Source organism: Mauremys mutica, chromosome 12 (assembly GCF_020497125.1).
Source record: "Mauremys mutica isolate MM-2020 ecotype Southern chromosome 12, ASM2049712v1, whole genome shotgun sequence".
Taxonomy (NCBI): domain Eukaryota; kingdom Metazoa; phylum Chordata; order Testudines; family Geoemydidae; genus Mauremys; species Mauremys mutica.
Window position 1 is genome coordinate 75,606,656 of NC_059083.1, and position 18,964 is coordinate 75,625,619.

The 18,964-nt window shown below is 38.7% G+C and overlaps 1 protein-coding gene across 3 annotated transcripts in view; it reads left to right on the top strand.

Annotated features, from left to right (window-relative positions):
* The window catches only part of HELZ (helicase with zinc finger), a 137,263-nt gene that overhangs the window by 89,443 nt on the left and 28,856 nt on the right, over nt 1-18,964 (top strand). For all 3 annotated transcript variants that reach the window (XM_044982944.1, XM_044982945.1, XM_044982946.1), the window contains 3 exons: nt 4,825-5,008; nt 6,002-6,230; nt 14,787-14,991. In XM_044982944.1, the coding sequence (XP_044838879.1) occupies nt 4,825-5,008; nt 6,002-6,230; nt 14,787-14,991 (618 nt within the window). The remainder of the gene's footprint in view (nt 1-4,824; nt 5,009-6,001; nt 6,231-14,786; nt 14,992-18,964) is intronic.

The following is an 18,964-nucleotide window of genomic DNA, read 5'->3' on the forward strand; positions in this document are numbered from 1 at the left end:
TTTCACTCCTGTGATTTCCTCCTGTTCCTAACATTAACAATGTTTTATTCGTTTTAAAGGATCATGTTTTGTGTTTGAATGAAATGTTCAGTCTGGTTTATGCAAATTGTTTCAGTAGATAATAATAATACCTAACTTTATATAGAATTTTCAAGCAGTAGATCTCAAAGCACTCCACAACACTCTCTGAAGTAGGGAAATGTTGTTATTCTCATTTCGGCCCCTGAGGAACTGAGCACAGAGAGGCTAAGTGACTTGTCCTGGGTCATGCAGGAAGTCTATGACAGAGCAGGGACTTGAACCTTAGTCTCCTAAGTTCTAGGTCAGTGGTTCTTAAACTTTTGTACTGGTGACCCCTTTCACTTAGCAAGCCTCTGAGTGCAACCCCCCCCCCTTATAAATTAAATACACTTTTTAATATATTTAACACCATTATAAATGCTGGAGGCAAAATAGGGTTTGGGGTGGAGGCCAACAGCTCACAACCCCCCATGTAATAACCTTGTGACCCTCTGAGGGGTCCCGACCTCCAGTTTGAGAACACCTGTTCTAGGTTATGGCCCTACTACTTGGCCATTCTTCTTAGCTAGGTCTGATGAAAGCCCATTGAAGTCTTTGGAAAGATTCCCATGGACCTAAACAGGCTTTGAGATCAGGCCCCTAATGAGCATGCTCAGAAGTGATTTTTCAATCTATAGTTTTTTTTCAAATACGATAATGGCTGTTCTCCAGAACAACTGTTATTCACACACACAGATTCAAAACTCATCCCTCTTTCAGTGACTATTTTAAAATATTACTGCTAGTAGAAACAGTGGGATTTCCCTCTCCCACATGTAGTGTTACCTGGGGGCTTGACCTAAACCCCAAATCCTGACACCCACAAACTTTGAATCCCTATTCGAATTTTGTTGTTTAGGCTCCTTCCTACTAAACATGGTTGAACATAATTTCCTTAAACTTTTAACAACAACAAAATGACCCATTTTCTGAAACTAAACATAGAAAAATTCAGCCCCAAAGGAAATATTGTCTTAAATTTATGAGAAAGTGAAGACCGAGGATTATAACTGAAGCTGATTTGTAGTTTAGCAACACTGTTCATTACAAAGCAAGCACTATAATAGTTGTATTATACATCTACTGTCTGTTAACCACGGTGCGTTTAATCTGATTGGCAATTTTTAACGTAGTTGTGCTGCATTTGTTTTGACGTTGTTTGTTAGTAAGAGATCTGCTGAAATAAGAAGCTCCTGATAATGCAGCTGAACACTAAACACCAGTGACTTCAGGACACATCACTGAACAAAGAAACCGAAGGCTACTGACTTCTCTCATTAATGTACCTGTATCTCCTTTTCATAAATGAAAAAGGTTGTGAAAGATCTTAAAATATCTTCACTGCCTTCCAATTCAGTCATTGAATGAAAATTGAGTCATTAGTAGTCTGCAGGCAAGAATAAAGGACAAAAGCTGCTTAATACTGACAAGAAGGGTTCAAACAATGAAGGAGCATTATTACTGTTAGCTTTTGCTGATTAAAAAAATTTCCCACGTTTGTATTAGCACATTCAGTGTTACAATGGTGTCTGCAGGCATTACAGGAGTGTATAAGCTTATATCATATTTACGAAAAGCATAAGGGTTTCAGAATTGAAAAATATACTTCCAGTTTTTATTATTGATCATAATTCTAAGCATATATCCAGAAGCAGTGAGTTTTCAGAAGAATTTACTTGGTAGCTGAATAAACCTGCAAAGGGATTAGAATAGACTTTACAGATCTAGTATATCTATTCGAGTGTGTTTTGGCAACAGAATAGACTTTTTAAATTATTAGAGAATTTAGGAACTATGACGCTTGGAAGAATTGCAGTTAAAGTATTTTCACTGTCTGTATCCAAGCCCTGCACAAATACCACCAACATATATTTACTGCACTCCTAAAATCTGGAATATTTAAAATATTCCTGGCTATGGTTGCAACTTTTATCTTTGCTGACTAGGTTGTGTGGATCTGCTTTATGTTTTTGTCTGTTCATTTGTCAAGCAAACAAGAAGCTCAGAAGTAATGGTGTAACAGTACAAACAACTTTGATACCTGTTGACAAAAAGTGTGCAAACTTTGAATATGTTTACTGGAGGGTCACACACTAGCACATTGCCCACGCGAGGAGCTCCTTGCTTTCCTCCATTCCACCCCACAAGCTCCTTGTGTGCCACCCTCCCATCCTCTTGTATTTCAGGGACTCTGTAACTCCCATGCCAGGAGTTCTGTGTGTCCCCCCCCCTTTTCCTCTCTGTGCCCCATGTCAGTGGCTCTGTTTCTCCCCAGTATAAACGTTCAGAAAATGTTTCTCCGCTGGCAGTTAAAATCCTGGCCTACTGATTTGAAGGCTAATTAATGTAAATACTGGAAACAGGCTGAATTATTTTTAACAACCCCTCTAAAGATAACTGGGTGGGCAGTGAAGAGAATCTAGAATATTTGTAATTCTTACAGTGTAGATTCTGTTATGTTGCCATTAAGAGAATGAGCTTGAAGCTCTATAGGAAAATTCCATTGATCAGTTCTCATCCCTTGGGTAGCTAAGTGTTTATTGAATGAAAATATAGATATTAAGAAAGGTTTTACAATGTGTTTTAGAAGTACTTGTCACTGTGTCAATAGCTCCATCCAGTGTTTCTCAGTAGGGGCTGTTGTCTTTGCTGTCTCCTCCTAGCAGGAGATCATTTTGATGATGAGGAGTGGAACTGAGAATAGGTCATCAAGATAGTTGTTGTTTTTTTTTAAAGCAGTTTTTAGGCATGATCCTGATAGGTACCGAATCTATCATCGATTCACTTGGAATTGTAGGTGGCCAGTTTCTAGTGATTGACTAGCTCTTATTTTCAGTTCTCAAAGCCCACCTTTTTACCCAGGCCTTTGTCTGAGTAAGGGTGTTCATGAAAGATGCACCAAATCTAAAAGAGGAGTAGGGATGGAATTCTTTGTTTCCTCCTCTTGCTGGTGATGGTTGATAATTAATCTGGGAATTGTCTATTTGCTGCCAATGGTTAACAGCATGTTATGAATTTTTTATATATTTTTAAAGATGTGAATGTCCCCAGAGCACATGTTTTATAAATACTGATATAAATAAATTAAAATAGAAAGAAATTTAAAAATTGCTTTAGAATAACTTGGAACGTTTTAAAAAAAATAAGAGTTGGAGAAAGGGTTTTGCAATGTTAACTTCAAACAGCATTTCACAGCAAACATTTGTTTAGCTGCTTTACAAGTTTACTGCTTTCAGTGTATGCCTCTCCCTGGCTTGAGTTATCAGAGAACCTATAAACATCTAGAACTAAAATTGGTTTTGGGGAGAGAATTGCCTCCTAACTGTTGAGAGGAGGCAGCATGGTCTAGTAGATAGGGCTCCAGGAGGTCTGGATTCTATTCCTGGTTCTGCCACTTATCATCTTACTTGACCATGGTCAAGTCACTTCCAATCTCTGTGCCTCTGTTTGCCCTCCCACCCTTCTGTCTTGCTGTGTAGACTGAGTTCTGTGGGCAAGGACTGCCTCAGTATGTGTGTCTACAGCTCTAGCATAATGGAATTCCAGTCTCGGGGGCCTCTAGCAAGCTGCCATAATGCAAATAATATGTAATCGTTATCATCAGACATTTTATCCTTTTTCATTTCTTTTGAGTAATCCCCTGACCCCTGAAATTTCCCATTTTAATTCTGAAAACACTCCTCTTTTATTAAGGGTCTGATTCTGCTCAGTTTGAAATCAGTAAGAATTTTGCCGCTTATTTTATTGGGAGCAAGATAAACCTCAGATTCAGTTTCGTTGCCTCAGATTAGTAATAATTAATAAAGCCGTCTCCAATTCTCTTGCTTCCTCCTCATGATAAAGTAGCTTTGGTTAAGGCAAACTTACAAAGATTTCCTTGAAACTTCCCAAAGTGAAGAGCACCGGCCAACCTTTATATCTAACCCGGTGATTCCCAGTCAGTGGTCCATTGAGCTTTCGTCTAGTAGCCTGCAGAGAGCCGGCAGGCCACATGGTGCCAAAAAACAAATATAGACTGGGTTTCCTAGTGTATTTCTACTCTCAAAAATGCACACCTGCTATGGAAGGAGAAAAGGGTTTATTTACAATTTATTCATATATCCACTGAGTTCTTTACTGGATTCTCCATTACTATCAGTCTTCCTCAGTGACATACAGTATGCTTTCCTCAGTTGAATTGATTGATAGCAGAGGCAGGTGCAGTCTTACATGACAGAGGAGCTTTCAGTTTACTTGCTTGTGTGTATGTCCTTTTTGTTTAGATTCCAAAATGTTACATGAAATGTACAAACAGAAAGTAAAAATAAAAAATCCCATAAAAATGCATGTATTTTTGCTGACATATCTAGATATAGATATGACCCTATGTCCTGATGCTCCAAAGTTTAGCATGAGCCTAACTTTAAGTATTTTAGTAGTTATAGTTAAGCATATGATTAAGTGGTTTGCTGGATCAGGGCCATAAAGATTATTTTTTCATAGGAAGCATTTGTCTTAATAGGAATTTTTTTACAGTGTTCCAGAGTATTGACCCCAAATATTATTGATACTGTTGTAAGCTACAGTGTTTTGAAACATTATTATGAAATACAATAGCAGATTTTTGTGTTTACTAAGAAGGTTTTATATAATATTTTGCCTGTAAAATCCTGTACTGCTTTAAAATTCCACTTCTGTTTTTATATTAAGGAATGATACTGGACTAAAAAGCAAATAAACTCTTAAAAATATTTTTGACTGAGGTTTTATGATTCTCTTTTTAAGGTATTTGAAATAGTAGAACGTGTTGAAGAATTGAGAAGAAAATGGCCGGTAGCTTGGGGAAAATTGGATGATGGCAGTATAGGGGTTGTAACACCATATGCTGATCAGGTGTTCCGAATTCGGGCAGAGCTTCGAAAAAAGAGATTATCTGACGTCAGTGTAGAAAGAGTGCTAAATGTTCAGGGTAAGTAGCGGTTATATGTCTTAAGGATCTGTTAACCAAGATAAGATTGTGAAATGCAGTCCTAATTTCTGTATGTAATTTTCCAATCTTTGTAATTTTATGACAAGTGATATAGGAGGCTTTTTACAGTAAGCTTTTTAATTGTGATCCCCAGATTTCACACTCAAAATATCTTTGATTGTACTTTATGATTAGAGTACGATAGTAATAGCAATTTAAACAAAGGAATAACATAGAGGAAAAGCAGTGAAAATAATCTTGACTCTTGAGTAAAAAGAGTAGATATAATAATATACAGTCAGTAATGTTGGTGTGACAGGATCTGACTAGTGCACGTTCTCATTGGATATTATTCCATCATAGAATACCCAAAGCAATAAATGCGTGATTTGTGAAATATTTTTCAAAATTAATTTGACGTTTTGTGTAAATGGAGGGGGGAAAAAAGCTAGGCATTTTGCAAACAATTATGGAGACAGACAGGATCCATAAAGAAACATACTGCCCCAGAGTGTTTGCAATCCAAGGCCCTGGTCCTGCAAAGGAATCCAAACCCTTGGACTCCTATTCCCACATGGTGTCCCGCTGACAACAGTAGGATTCTGCCAGGGGCATGTTCCTTTGCAGGATCGTGTTTTAAATAGACAAAGAGCAGACAAGCATCTGCAGTGTAGCAATTGGCAAACTCAAACAGCTGAGCAGGAAAGAACAGCATATATCTTATTGATTTCACATAGGTAGAAATTTGTATTCGTGTGACTTTTATGGCATTTTTATTTGCTGAGCTGTGAAACAGAAATGGCTGATTTTTATAAGATGTAGCCTTTGGTGTAATTTGGTACCATGTCTATTACTGGCTGAACAGAAACTTTCTAGAATTACTACATGTAAAATGTCAAGTTGTGAAATCTGTCTAGCAAGTGTTGTCATTTGGTTGCATTATATCTGAAAATGGTTAAAATTATCTCAAACTTTCATCTCTCCTTTTTTTAGGAAAGCAGTTTAGAGTTTTGTTTCTCAGCACAGTGCGAACACGGCATACGTGCAAACACAAGCAAACACCGATCAAAAGGAAGGAGCAGTTATTGGAGGATTCAACAGAGGACTTGGATTATGGTTTTCTGTCCAATTACAAACTTCTCAACACTGCCATTACAAGAGCACAGTCCCTGGTAGCTGTGGTGGGAGACCCAATTGCTTTATGTTCCATTGGAAGATGCAGGTACAGTATGTGTGTTCTTTGGCTAAACAGTAGTAGCAGAAGTGCTAGTGAATATTATGCATTTGAGTACAATCTATGGACTACGTAAAATTGGTCTGCTTTTTAGGCTCCAAAGGCAAACGAGTTGCATTTAACAAATTTAATTGGAGAAGCATATATAATTTTTTACACCATTTTATATATATTCCACTAAACAAAACAGTTAAACAAATCCACTAAACAAATCAGTTAAAATTGCTCAGGTGATGCCACAGCATCGGTAAAAAGCCAGGAGGACACTAATTAAGTTCTCATCCATCCTTTGCAGTCTACAACCATGGTTTCACCTTGTCCATATTATGCCATCCATTTCCATCATCCACATGCCGTCTCTTCTATACTAAACATGCAGTTCTTAACTCCAGTCATGCAGAGTGCTTAGAAATTGATGTTTTCTGATTGTTGGCAAGACTGAGTTGGTGTTATCTTGAAACAGTTTTTTGTATATAGTGTAGATTCTGAACTGATAGTGTTGTTTAATTGTGTTACCTTGGAAGATTGCTAATGGAGGGAATAATTGTGTTACCTTGGAAGATTGCTAATGGAGGGAATTGTTTATTTTTTAAGTTGAAATGATTTGTAATAGTGTAGTTTGTAAAGTTTCTAGTAGTGTAAATCAGGTGATGTTGTGTTTTGTTTTTTCAATAGTTGGTTTTACGGTGGCACGTTTTTTGTTTCCAAGCAATCAATAACACCAGTAAAGGTGAGAAGTCACCTTTTCATCTATCTTGGTGAACTTCAAAGTCTAAATGGGATCCTAGAATTATTAAGCACATGGCAATTTTTCTTTTCTTTTCTTTTCTGTACAAAATCTCTGTGAATTGAACATGAAGGTAGCAGAGATATAATCACCAAAAGGCAGAATGCCAAGTTAAGGTACTTCTCTGCCCAACAAAGAAGTGACTTCAGTATGGTTGAAAACAGTATCTTCTTTTAAGACTCTGCTCCTTTGAAATGTTTTTAAGTAGGGAAAACTGAAATGCAGTATTGGCAGAGCCTGATATGGACTTTCAAATTGAAGAAAAGACAATGCAGAGGTGTAGTGAGGGTAACCAGCTGATGAGGAGTGGGATAGTAGGGGAGGGAAAAGTTTATGCAAGGGCCTCTACTCATAGGAAAAGTACCACAGGATCTTTAGTGTTCACTCAGGGTCGACCCATCTTTGGTTTTTAATGTGTTATCCAAAATCACAGTGTAGCTGTTTGTTACTTACCAAAGAGCCTGCGTTTCTATATGTAATGAAGGGTAATTGACAAAGCATTCTTGTTGTATTTGCTAATTCTGTAATTTGTACTTGATACTAATAGCTCAAGACCTACATTTCATTTTCAGCTGTTTTTAATGTGCTTATTATAACATTGCATGTCAATATAAATACTGCAAGTAAATTTGGGCATTGAAAATTAGCATGATTTATTACTTTTTTGTGTGTGTGTGAAACATCATGGCAGTCATATGAAAGTGGAAAGCACAAAGCTGTTATTTAGCTATTCTCTGTAAACCTAGAATAAGCCAAATGGGAGCCAAATAAATGAACTTTCTGAAGACATGAATGAGGAAAGGTGAAAAATGGCAGTAGATTTAAGCAGTCATTTTAAGGATATAAAGGACTTCGTCTTCAAAGGGTTCTCTTTCTGTATAAGGGGTGAAATGTTAAGAAGATCAGAGATAGAGCCTTAAGCTTGTTTCTGAAACAGAAGACATGCTGCACTGACTGTGCTATAACAATGCTGCAAAAGTGTGTGTGTGTGTGTGTGTGTGCGCGCGCGTGCCCAAATACCTGTTGTTTAGAAAATGGAAACCAAACCTTTAGCTACTACATTTATTAAAATATAATTTGAATTTAAATACTTATTTAAAGTGATAGCATCAAAATAACCTTTTCTTTATTGCTGCTAACAGGTTGTGAAAATCAAAAGGAGTTGTGTGTGTTTTATTTTTACCATCCATGTTGCTTGCTTGCATTTTTAAACATGCCTGCTTATGTAACTCGCTGGTCAGCATTTGTTACGCATACCCCTCCGTACTTGAGCCACAGATTATGTGAGTTTGTTACAACTCCCAACTACAGGGCTTGGTTTTCTAGCTCAAGCTGCAGAGACCATTCATGCTTTCAACTCTGGAGGTTCCTGGTTCTATCCTTTGGTGTATTGGAAAAGATGCTGGTCATCAAACTTAAGGAAATTGGTCTATTTCAGATACTCCTCTGCCCCACCATGGGCTTTTGGGACACACTGGGTTTGCCCAGTAAGGGGGCAAGGCTCTCAGATCCATTAGTACCACAGACTGTTATGTGGCCTGCTGATTGACTCAAGAGTCATCCTTTTTAAGAGATGCACACAGTTCATCCATACGTTCTCCACCTTCTGTTGGTTCAGGGTACTGAGAATGACCTTGAGACCCAAATTCTGACCCCTTTGAGCCCTGATAGCAAAGCATTATGGCTCAAATTTTAGTAAGTAATTAGTGTTTTTCGGTTTCTGAATTTTTTAGGTGCCCAACTTGAGATACCTTACCAGAGATACTCTCTGTCTTAACACGGTTTTAGAAATCAGCCCCTTTAAAGGATCTGAAACTTAAGAAAATTTAGGCTGGGCCACCATTAAATTGCAGTTTTGACAGCTAATGGTCCAGTCTGCCTTTCCAAGACCAACAGTTGTTACGTATATTCTGTGCAAAACTTACACAACAAAACGTTCTTTAATTAAGAAATAAGCAATGTGTGGGAGCTTTATCAAGAAGATGTATCTTGAGCATTGCTTTTCATATGCCATTGTCTTGTTTCACTGAATTTTTAGTATTTGAAACTCCTGCTTTAGGGCTTGGGCACTCTGCTATTGAGAGAGAGAGAGAGTTCTTTTTTAGCAGAAAAGAAGTTCCGAAGCCTGGAAGTGACATTTTGTGCAGAAAAACAGACTTCAAAAAAAGTTTAGAGAGTTCTTGAATTTTATAAATATTCTAATGCCTGTCAAAGTGAGTCAGGAATTTGTAGCTATAGTTGTAGAGAGTTATGCGAAGTATGCCCCGGGTAATCATTGCATTTCTGTATGTTACAGGCAGACTAGACAGGGCTGTTTGGCAGACACTCCCTTGAAACTCAGGAGCAACTGCAAAGCAGAGATAGCAATGTTTTATTTTCTGTTCTTACACCCCAGTACAAGTGTTCCATGTGTAGAGAGACTGCTTGGGGCATTTTAAACAAAAGTGCATGGGCCTCAGTGGAGTTCTAGTGCTTTGCAGTAGGTTTGATGACTGCATTGATTAATCACAGAGAGCTCTGTCATTATAGCGTCCCAGTGAAATATTTCCATATTGTTGTTCAGTTCTCACTTAAAAACTTGCAAAATGTGTTTGCCTTACAGTCAAATGACTTGATGCTCATGCAGAAAATGGGCCATCTATATAGTGAAATTTAAAAGAGCACTTCTCATTTACATGAAATCACAGCGAAAGATTGGCATTAAAATGGCTATTTTAAATTCTTATGTGTGCGCTGCTCGGTCTACAGTACATACTTACTTCGATATAACTATGTCGCTCAGGGTGTGAAAAATCCACACCCCTGAGCAATGTAGGTTATACTGACATTAAACCCCCGTGTAGGCAGTGCTAGCGCCTCTTTGTGGAGGAAGAGTTATTAAGCTGATGGGAGAGCTCTCTCCCATTGGCTTAGAGCGTCTTCACTAGACATGCTACAATGGTGCAGCTGTGCCATTGTAAATTTGTAGCGTAGACCCACCCTTAGTAACTATTCCTGCAGTCTTGCAAGAGAGACATTTGCCCTCCCTCAGATTCGCCTACGAATGACACTGGTCAACCAGTGGCATCTCTCCTTAGGATCTACGTTCCCATAGGCTGGGTGAACTTGCCACCTGGAACTAGGCTGATTACCTGTCCTGTTTCCTTAAAAGACCAAGTGCAGCAGGAGACAAGGGATAGCAAATGGAGTATGTTTCCTATGTTGTTACAGTTGCCAGCACTTCTGGTCCGATGCTTCAAAACAGTCCCTAAGCTTGGTGAGAAATAATGTTCATTGTGTATGACTTGCCTAGTTTATTTTCGTGCTTTGCCATTCTGAACAGGCTAACTGAAATGAAAAGGATTTAAATAAATGTATATTTTGTGTCATAAGAGACATAGCAAATAATTCTCCATCTCTGGCTCTAGACAGTGAGCAGAGTTATTTTTAAAAGCAGCATTAATCTTTTCGTTCATTCTGTCATCAATACTAGGGTAATTATAAAATTTAAAGCAAAAGGTGTTTGACACTGTGTGGTGAAAAACTCTCCATCTGCAAATACCCAGTGTGTCACCCCATTAATCAACCAGTTTGATTACTCGTTTTCTAATAAAATTGCTCAAGAAATATTCTGAAATATCTAGGATGCCTGAGTATTGTAAAGCCTTGACCCCTAGCTCTGATAAAATAGCTCCATGTCATACATGGGCATGGAGAAATATATCAGTGGCAAAGACTCAGCCAGCATCTGGAATGGTGATTCCACTGGAGCTAAATGGGGCATTGCTATTTTTTCCCCTGCATCTTCACCTATGTGGGGTGAAATCCTGACCTCATTGAAGTCAAGCTGAGTTTTGCCATGAACTTCAGTATGGCTAGATTTTCACTCTTGGACTGCTTCTCTCTTCTTGAAAATTCCAGAGATAACGGGATTTATCTATGCTGCTTCCATTCTTGTGCCAGATTCTCTGCCTTCCACAGTGCATGCAGAGCAATGGTTCATCACTTCCACATTGTCCTATTGCATTTGTCACTTTTAGAACACATTTTTTTATTATAATTATTTATCTAAATTACCGTAGGATGTGGGAGCCCTAGTCATGGACCAGGACCCCATTATTCTGGGTGTTGTACAAATATAGAACAAAAAAAGCAGTAGTCCCCTACAGAAACTGTGACGGGTTGAATCACAGAAACCCTTTGGGAGCTGTCACGTGATGTGCCAAGACTACTTCTACCCCTGCTTTCCCTGCCAGCTCGGGACCCCAGCACCCTGTCTTGCTGAGCCAGACACGCCCGTCTGCTCCAACACAGACCCAGGGTCTGAATTACTTGCCCCAGAGCTGCAGGTGTACCTGAAAGCAGCTAACAGAAGTGTTCTTGTCTTTAACACTCAGATGCCCAACTCCCAATGGGGTCTAAACCCAAACAAATCCTTTTTACCCTATATAAAGCTTATACAGGGTAAACTCATAAATTGTTCGCCCACTATAACACCGATAGAGCTATGCACAGTTGTTTGCTCCCCAGGTATTAATACACACTCTGAGTTAATTAATAAGTAAAAAGTGATTTTATTAAATACAGAAAGTAGGATTTAAGTGGTTCCAGGTAGTAACAGACAGAACAAAGTAAGTCACCAAGCAAAATAAAATAAAACACGCAAATCTACGTCTAACCAAACTGAATACAGATAAGCTCATCCTTAGAGATGCTTCAGTAAGTTTTTTCCTCAGACTGGACACCTTCCAGGCCTGGGCACAATTCTTTCCCCGGTACAGCTCTTGTTCCAGCGCAGGTGGTGGCTAGGGGATTCTTCATGATGGCTCTCCTCTCTCCCCTTTGTTCCGTTCCACCCCTTTATATATCTTTTGCATAAGGCAGGAATCCTTTGTCCCTCTCTGGGTTCCCTCCTCCTCCTCCTCAATGGAAAGACACCAGGTTAAAGATGGATTCCAGTTCAGGTGACATGATCACATGTCACTGCAAGGCTTCATTGCCCACTTGCCAGCACACGCGTATGCAGGAAGACTTGCAGGTAAAACACACCCATCTGCAGACAATTGTCCTGGTTAATGGGAGTCATCAAGATTCCAAACTACCATTAAGCGCCCACACTTTGCATAATTACTATAGGCCCTCAGAGTTATAGTTCATATTTTCAGGTCCAGATACAAGAGTGGTGCATTTATACAAATAGGATGATCACACTCAGTAGATTATAAGCTATGTAATGATACCTTACAAGAGACCTTTTGCATGAAGCATATTCCAGTTACATTATATTCACTCATTAACATATTTTTATAAAATTATATATATCGCAACGTCACAGAAACCTCCTCATTTATTGACCAGAATTGGCAGATTCTGCTCTTTGAACGTGATCACCCACTAAACTCCTCTCTGTGTGCCCAGTGGCCACAGGGCAACGTTTCTCAAACTGGGGTCGCTGCTTGTGTAGGGAAAGCCCCGGGCGGGCCGGGTCGGTTTGTTTATCTGCCCCGTCTGCAGGTCCGGCCAATCGCGGCTCCCAGCCAATGGGAGCTGCTGGAAGTGGCGCGGGCTGAGGGACGTACCGGCTACCACTTCCCGTAGCTCCCATTGGGCCGGAGCCGCGATCGGCCGGACCTGCAGACGGGGCAGGTAAACAAACCAGCCTGGAGCCTAGGTGGATCAAGGAACTTTCATCCCTGAATTCTTTTTGCAGGTCAATGTTCAGGAGACCTGCAGAATATCCGTTTTACAGTTTTGGGGGGACCACAACCCTTGTGCACTCTACACAAAACTCTACACTTGTGCACTCTACACAAAACACTTGTGTTTTGGCCTCTCTCCCCTACGGAAGAGCCAGCCAGATTTTTGGTCAGGAAGGCAGTCTTTTATTTTTAAAAATAATTTTTTGCTAATTCGCATGGCCTTATTTACAAATGGGCATTAATTATATTTCCCATCTTCTGTAAAGCACTTACAGATCTACATATGACTGTAGTTCTTAATACCTTAGGTTCAGGAAAAAACGGAAGAAGCAGGCACCCCAATCTGTTTATGAATAATGGTAATACATTATACAGGCCTTCAATTTTTTTTAGCACCTTCCAGTATAGAATCAGTCTGAGATTGTCAGAAGACATTTACTAGTATAAAATATTGTCAGCCTGTTGTCTTTAATCTCTCACCAAAAAAATGAAAATTAAAGAGATGGATTGTTATTAAATGTGCCTCATAGGGTTTTCATCTTTTCAAAGTCTAAGGTAGTTTTTCCCCTAGATCTTTTATTTTTCATCACCCTTCATTGCTTGAAGGAGATAATTTAATACTTTTTCCTTGGTTAAAGGAGATAAGATCCTGGTTGTTGTTGTGTTGTGTTTTTTAAACAATGACATTTAAATTTTTTCAGAGGAAAATGACTGTCCCATGTTCTGCTTGCTTTTCAGAAAAAGTATTTGTTGATAGAATTCCTAAAATCAAATGTTTTACCAATAGATATTGCCACATATGTTTAAAAAAAAAAAGAGTAGACTTCTACATGAGTCACACTGAGAAATTGGAATGACAGATTGAAATGATCATTTACTGAGTGATTTAATAAAAAATAAGCTAATTACAGCACTATAAGAGAAAATAATACAATCCTTTTTCTTACATGAACCTGGAACTCCCTATGATAAACATCCAAAGTATTATAAGAAGAACAGTTTGCATTTATACCTGCCATTGAAGGATCTCAAGTGCTTTACATGTACTAGCGTATTAAGCCTCACAACATACCTGGGAGGGAGGCAAGCTTTAACCCCATTTTATATATGGAAAAACCGAGGATCAAAGAGGTTACTTACCTAAAGTCATGTGGTGAATCAGTGGCAGAACCAGGAAATGAATTTAGCTCTTCTAATTCGCCATCCTGTGCTTTAACAGCAAGACCGTCCTTCCATATTTTGTCCCACTATTGCTACCAAACAAATACTGTGTGTTCTGTATTTAGTATTATTACTTCAAGAAAACCAATAAAAACTCAGGGTCATATTATTCTCACTGCCTCAGTTAATGGAGAAGGCCATGCCACCTCCACACACACACCCCACTGGGGTTGGACTCTTTGGAATGGGAGGGCTTGGGGCTGTGAGTACAGCTGTACTTTGCAGTTTGAAACTGCTGCCTCAACTAAGCAGGATATTAGTGGATAAACTAATTCTGATCCTGACAGTGACAGCTTCCTTCTTCCAGGGGAGGCAGTATTAACCTAGTTGATGGGACATTGGACTGTGACTCAGAAGACTTGAGATCAGTTTCTGGCTCTGTCACTGCTTTGCTGGGTGACCCTGGGCAAGTCACTTTTTTCTCCATGCCTCAGTTTCCCTATTTGAAAAATGGGGATAATGATACTAATCTTCTTTGTAAAGCATTTGGCTTTTTGAGCTTTAATAGGTATAAAGTGTAGAGCTTTAATGATGTTCTGTGTTTTTACTGTGTATTTGGTCTTCTAGAAAATTTCCAGGTTAGTGCAGTCTCCGCTTTTGTGTTGACATAGATATAGGATCAGAAATGATATGACATAGGTTTAGGGCTGGAGTTTGATCTGCCTGAACAGACCCTTAAGCCTACTCTGTGGTTGGGGCTATGCATGGGCCCAGCACCTGGATCTCATTGCAGAATTGGAGGCATGATGTGTAAGATGGGCATGTAGGAAAAATACAAACTGTACTTAGCTGTGTAAAACCTCTGTTAACTATAACCTGAGTTGGTAAATCTTATGCTTTATAAACTGTTTTCCTTAGGAAATTTTGGGAGAGGTTTATTGCCTTGTGTCACGAGAATGAGAGCCTCCACGGTATCACGTTTGAACAGATCAAGGCTCAGTTGGAGGCTTTGGAGTTAAAGAAAACCTATGTGTTGAATCCACTGGCACCTGAGTTCATCCCTCGGGCTCTGCGACAGCAGCATTCAGCAAATACCAACAAACAGCAACAATCACCACCCAAGGTAAAGCATAACTGGTAATGAAGTTTGTCAGGAGGTGGGAGTGAAGGTAGAAATATCTGTCGAGAAATGACATAAGAGGTTTATTGGGCTAGTTGTTGTTTTAAAATAGCTTCCACGCATATACAGACTTGCAGTCGGAGATGTCAGTGCAATTGCTGAAGGCGCCGTCAACAATTTCAAATGAAGGCACTAGATCTAATTACAAGATGGTATTTATTTAGCAATAGTTTGAACTGGACAAGATTGGATCTCTTATTGAAAGATCTGCTCTAGCTCAGGGGTAGGCAACCTATGGCACTCGCGCAAAAGGCGGCACGTGAGCTGATTTTCAGTGGCACTCACACTGCCCAGGTCCTGGCCACTGGTCCAGGGAGCTCTGCATTTTAATTTAATTTTCAGTGAAGCTTCTTAAACATTTTAAAGACCTTATTTACTTTACATACAACAATAGTTTAGTTATATATTATAGACTTATAGAAAGAGGCCTTTTAAAAATGTTAAAATGTATTACTGGCACACGAAACCTTAAATTAGAGTGAATAAATGAAAACTCGGCACACCACTTCTGAAAGGTTACCGACCCCTGCTCTAGCTCAACCACCATTCATTCATTTATTTATTGTTTGTATTACCGTAGCACCTAGGAGCCCCAGTCCTGGACTCCATTGTGCTAGGTGCTGTACAAACACAGTCTAAGACGAGGCAACAGGTGGATATAGACTGGCCAGTGAGGGAAAACAGAGAACCAGTGTGACAATAACCACAAATTTTTAGGCTTGTTGCAAAAATTACCAGGTGAAATTCAGTGACCTGTGTTTTGCAGGCAGTCACATTAGATGATCATAATGGTCCCTTCTTGCCTTAAATCTATTGAAATACAGTATTTATTTAGCATTAACTGATTATTGCTGTTCATCAAAAGGCCACATTTAATTACTGTCAAGGATGTAACTAGAAGATGTTCTTGGTTGATATAAGGGTGAAGTTTACCATCACACAAAACTAACTTTCTCTCCCCTTCCCAAGAGAGAAGATAGTACATGAATGGTTAAAACATATGTTCCCCTCTGAATTGTGCGCATGAAGAATAATATGAAGTTCTACATTTAGTTGTCAGAAAATGTTAATATATAAGATGCTGTTTTAATTGATCCATGTTTGCAGTTGTAATTAAAATGTGCTTTGTTAGGCCTGTTAAAAATTTCATTTTATGTGAAGAAAAAACAGAATTTTTTGCAATTTTATATTTTTTATTACAAGTTAACAGTTAAAGTGAATTTTCAAATTAATGCTGGTTTTCATTGCTGATTTTTAATTTTATTTGTCAGTGCAGTAAAAAAAAAAGCTTTCACTTTGGTAATCCTTTCAAAATGTGTCTTTATAATTGGGACTGTTCATTTACTTTATCAAGATCCATTGGCCTCTGACACACACTGCAACTTTTTAAAGCTCCTAATAATGCATTAAAGCATTAGGCTTATAAGAAACTTCATGTCCGTTCATTTTAAATTGCTCTAATTGCTGTTTCATTTTTTACTGGTGCTTCAGTCTTGAGTGCAATTTACGGTTGAAACATTTGCTATGTTTGATTTTAATTGGTAAAATTTGAAAATGTTTTTGACATGCATTGTATTAGTAAGTAAGAATCGCTGTTTCTGTAAGGCAGATAAATTGTTATAGTAAAAAAAAGTTTTTTGTGGGCAATTTCATTTTTTCCTCTCTCAATGACTTGTAAACTAAGCACATTTGATATATAAGTCAAAAGATACGTTTTCAAACTGCCTGCACTTTAATTTCAACCTAAGATCTGAAAATCTTTCTTCCACCTACATTATCACAGTAATAAGAGCTCTTCCATCTGAACAAGCTCTTCCATAGTTGACAAGTTGTCATCTGAGATGACAGGAGTAAAGTAAGCAGATAATACTTGAACACACGTAGGAAGTAACTACAATAAGTAATAAACCTCCCTTTTTTTCCCTTCAAGTTTTAAAAGCCCGTGATTAGTTCTGTTCTTGTTAGGCCTCTTTAAGTATAACATCTATTGTTGTTAGTGGAGAGGGGGCTTGAGACCTGAATGATGCCGATGTATTTCTACTACTGAAGAAATAGGAAGACTAGTCCCCAAGAATTGTTCTGTACTGAGTTTATGGATATCTGTGCAGTTCAAGAGTTATTGCTTAACTGTGATTTACGCTGGAAAGTGATTCTGTAAAACTGGTACCTTCTTACATCTGACCCTGTCCTTATTCAGCATAAAATGTATTCCTTGACATAAGAACGGCCATACTGGGTCAGATCAATGGTCCATCTAGGGCAGTATCCTGTATTCCTACAGTGGCCAATGCCAGGTGCTTCAGAGGAAGTGAACAGAACAGGTAATTTATCAAGTGATCCATCCTCTGTCGCCTATTCCTAGTTTCTGGCAAACAGAGGCTCGGGACACTTCAGAGCATGGTTTTGCATCCCTGCCCATCCTGGCTAATAGTTTTTAATAAATTTTTACGTGTGTCACCTCTTCAAGGCCAAAACAGCTAATATGGAGTTAGCTGGATTCTGTATTGGCATGTGCGTTATCAACATAATCGTGCTAGGCCAAATGTGAAACCTAACCGAAGGCAGTGGACTTGTGTTTGTTAATGGTGATGATGCACAAACCAGAAAGAATCTGGCTTGACTTTCAGCTCTCAGGTTGGGTTGGTTTGCTGTTGTGGAAGGTAGGGGAAATTAAAATATATATATATTTTTTTACCTGTAAATTTAATCCAGAAGTCATTGAGAGCTCCATGGTGCCATTTATACAGAGTCATTATGTGTGTAGAACTGCACTGTAATTTTTAAAAAAAAAATCACCATGTGATGCAGTTACATACGGAATCTTAATCAAACCAGGCAACTTTTCCACATTTTGAAAATAAGGTCCCTAAAAGCAATTGCTACAAAGCATAGCAAGGATGTTAGGTATAGCAGAACTTTTGTGGGCATATAACAGACTATGTGATACCAATTGACAGCATAAACAAATGCAGCAATAGAATTGTGTAAACAACGAATGGTTGATAATAAGGCACAAAACTTGCCTAAATTGTGATTTGGTATTAGGTCTCTTAGTATATGAATAGCCCCTTTTAAAAGCTTCAGGGGTTTAATTTGCTTAAACTCAACTATTAAAAATAAATAATAATTTTCTTTTAAAAAATAATATTAATCCAAAAAACAATAAGAAATTCAGAGACCAGTCTGACACTGTCCCTTAATCCATTTTATGCATAGGTCAACGTTTGTCAAATCCACCTGTCTCTGTAACTTAGACAACTGATTAATTAGCTCAGACTTCTGGAAAACTGCCTAGACTTATCTACTGGGAAAGTAACGTTTTGCAGCCATCAATAGGTTTTAAAAAATATTTTAAATTTGAGAGTGTATTTCCTGATTCAGAAAAACATCCTATTCAGAACTTATGAACGTGCTTAACTTTGAGCATGTGCATGTCCTGTCGACTTCAGGTGCTTAGGTGCTTTCTTCAGTTGATGCCTAGGTGTTCATTAAAGTGTAGGAGTGACAGCTCTGACTGTAGCCTCCCTTTCTAATATAAAATACACACGGCAGAGGCGAACTCATCCCAAAGATCTGCTGTTCTGGGGCTTCTGTAAATCAGCTCTATCATCCCTTCTGGGCAGCAGATACCAGGTGGGGGGTGGGGTAAAGACCAAGCAACCGATAATGAATTGCAAAAGGTGGGGTGACTGATTAACAGAAAATTACTAAAAGGAGCTCAGATTATTATTCAGGGTGCATGGTGCCATGCTTTATCTCCTCCACCGCTGGCAGCATCACTTAGCAGCAATTGGCTGGCCCATCACTTCTACTGCATCTCCCCTCACTGCAGCATATAAAATCTCAGGAGCCATAACATACAATGTTTCTGACTTGACACATTCAGCTAATATAATGGGGAAGTATTTTTAGAATA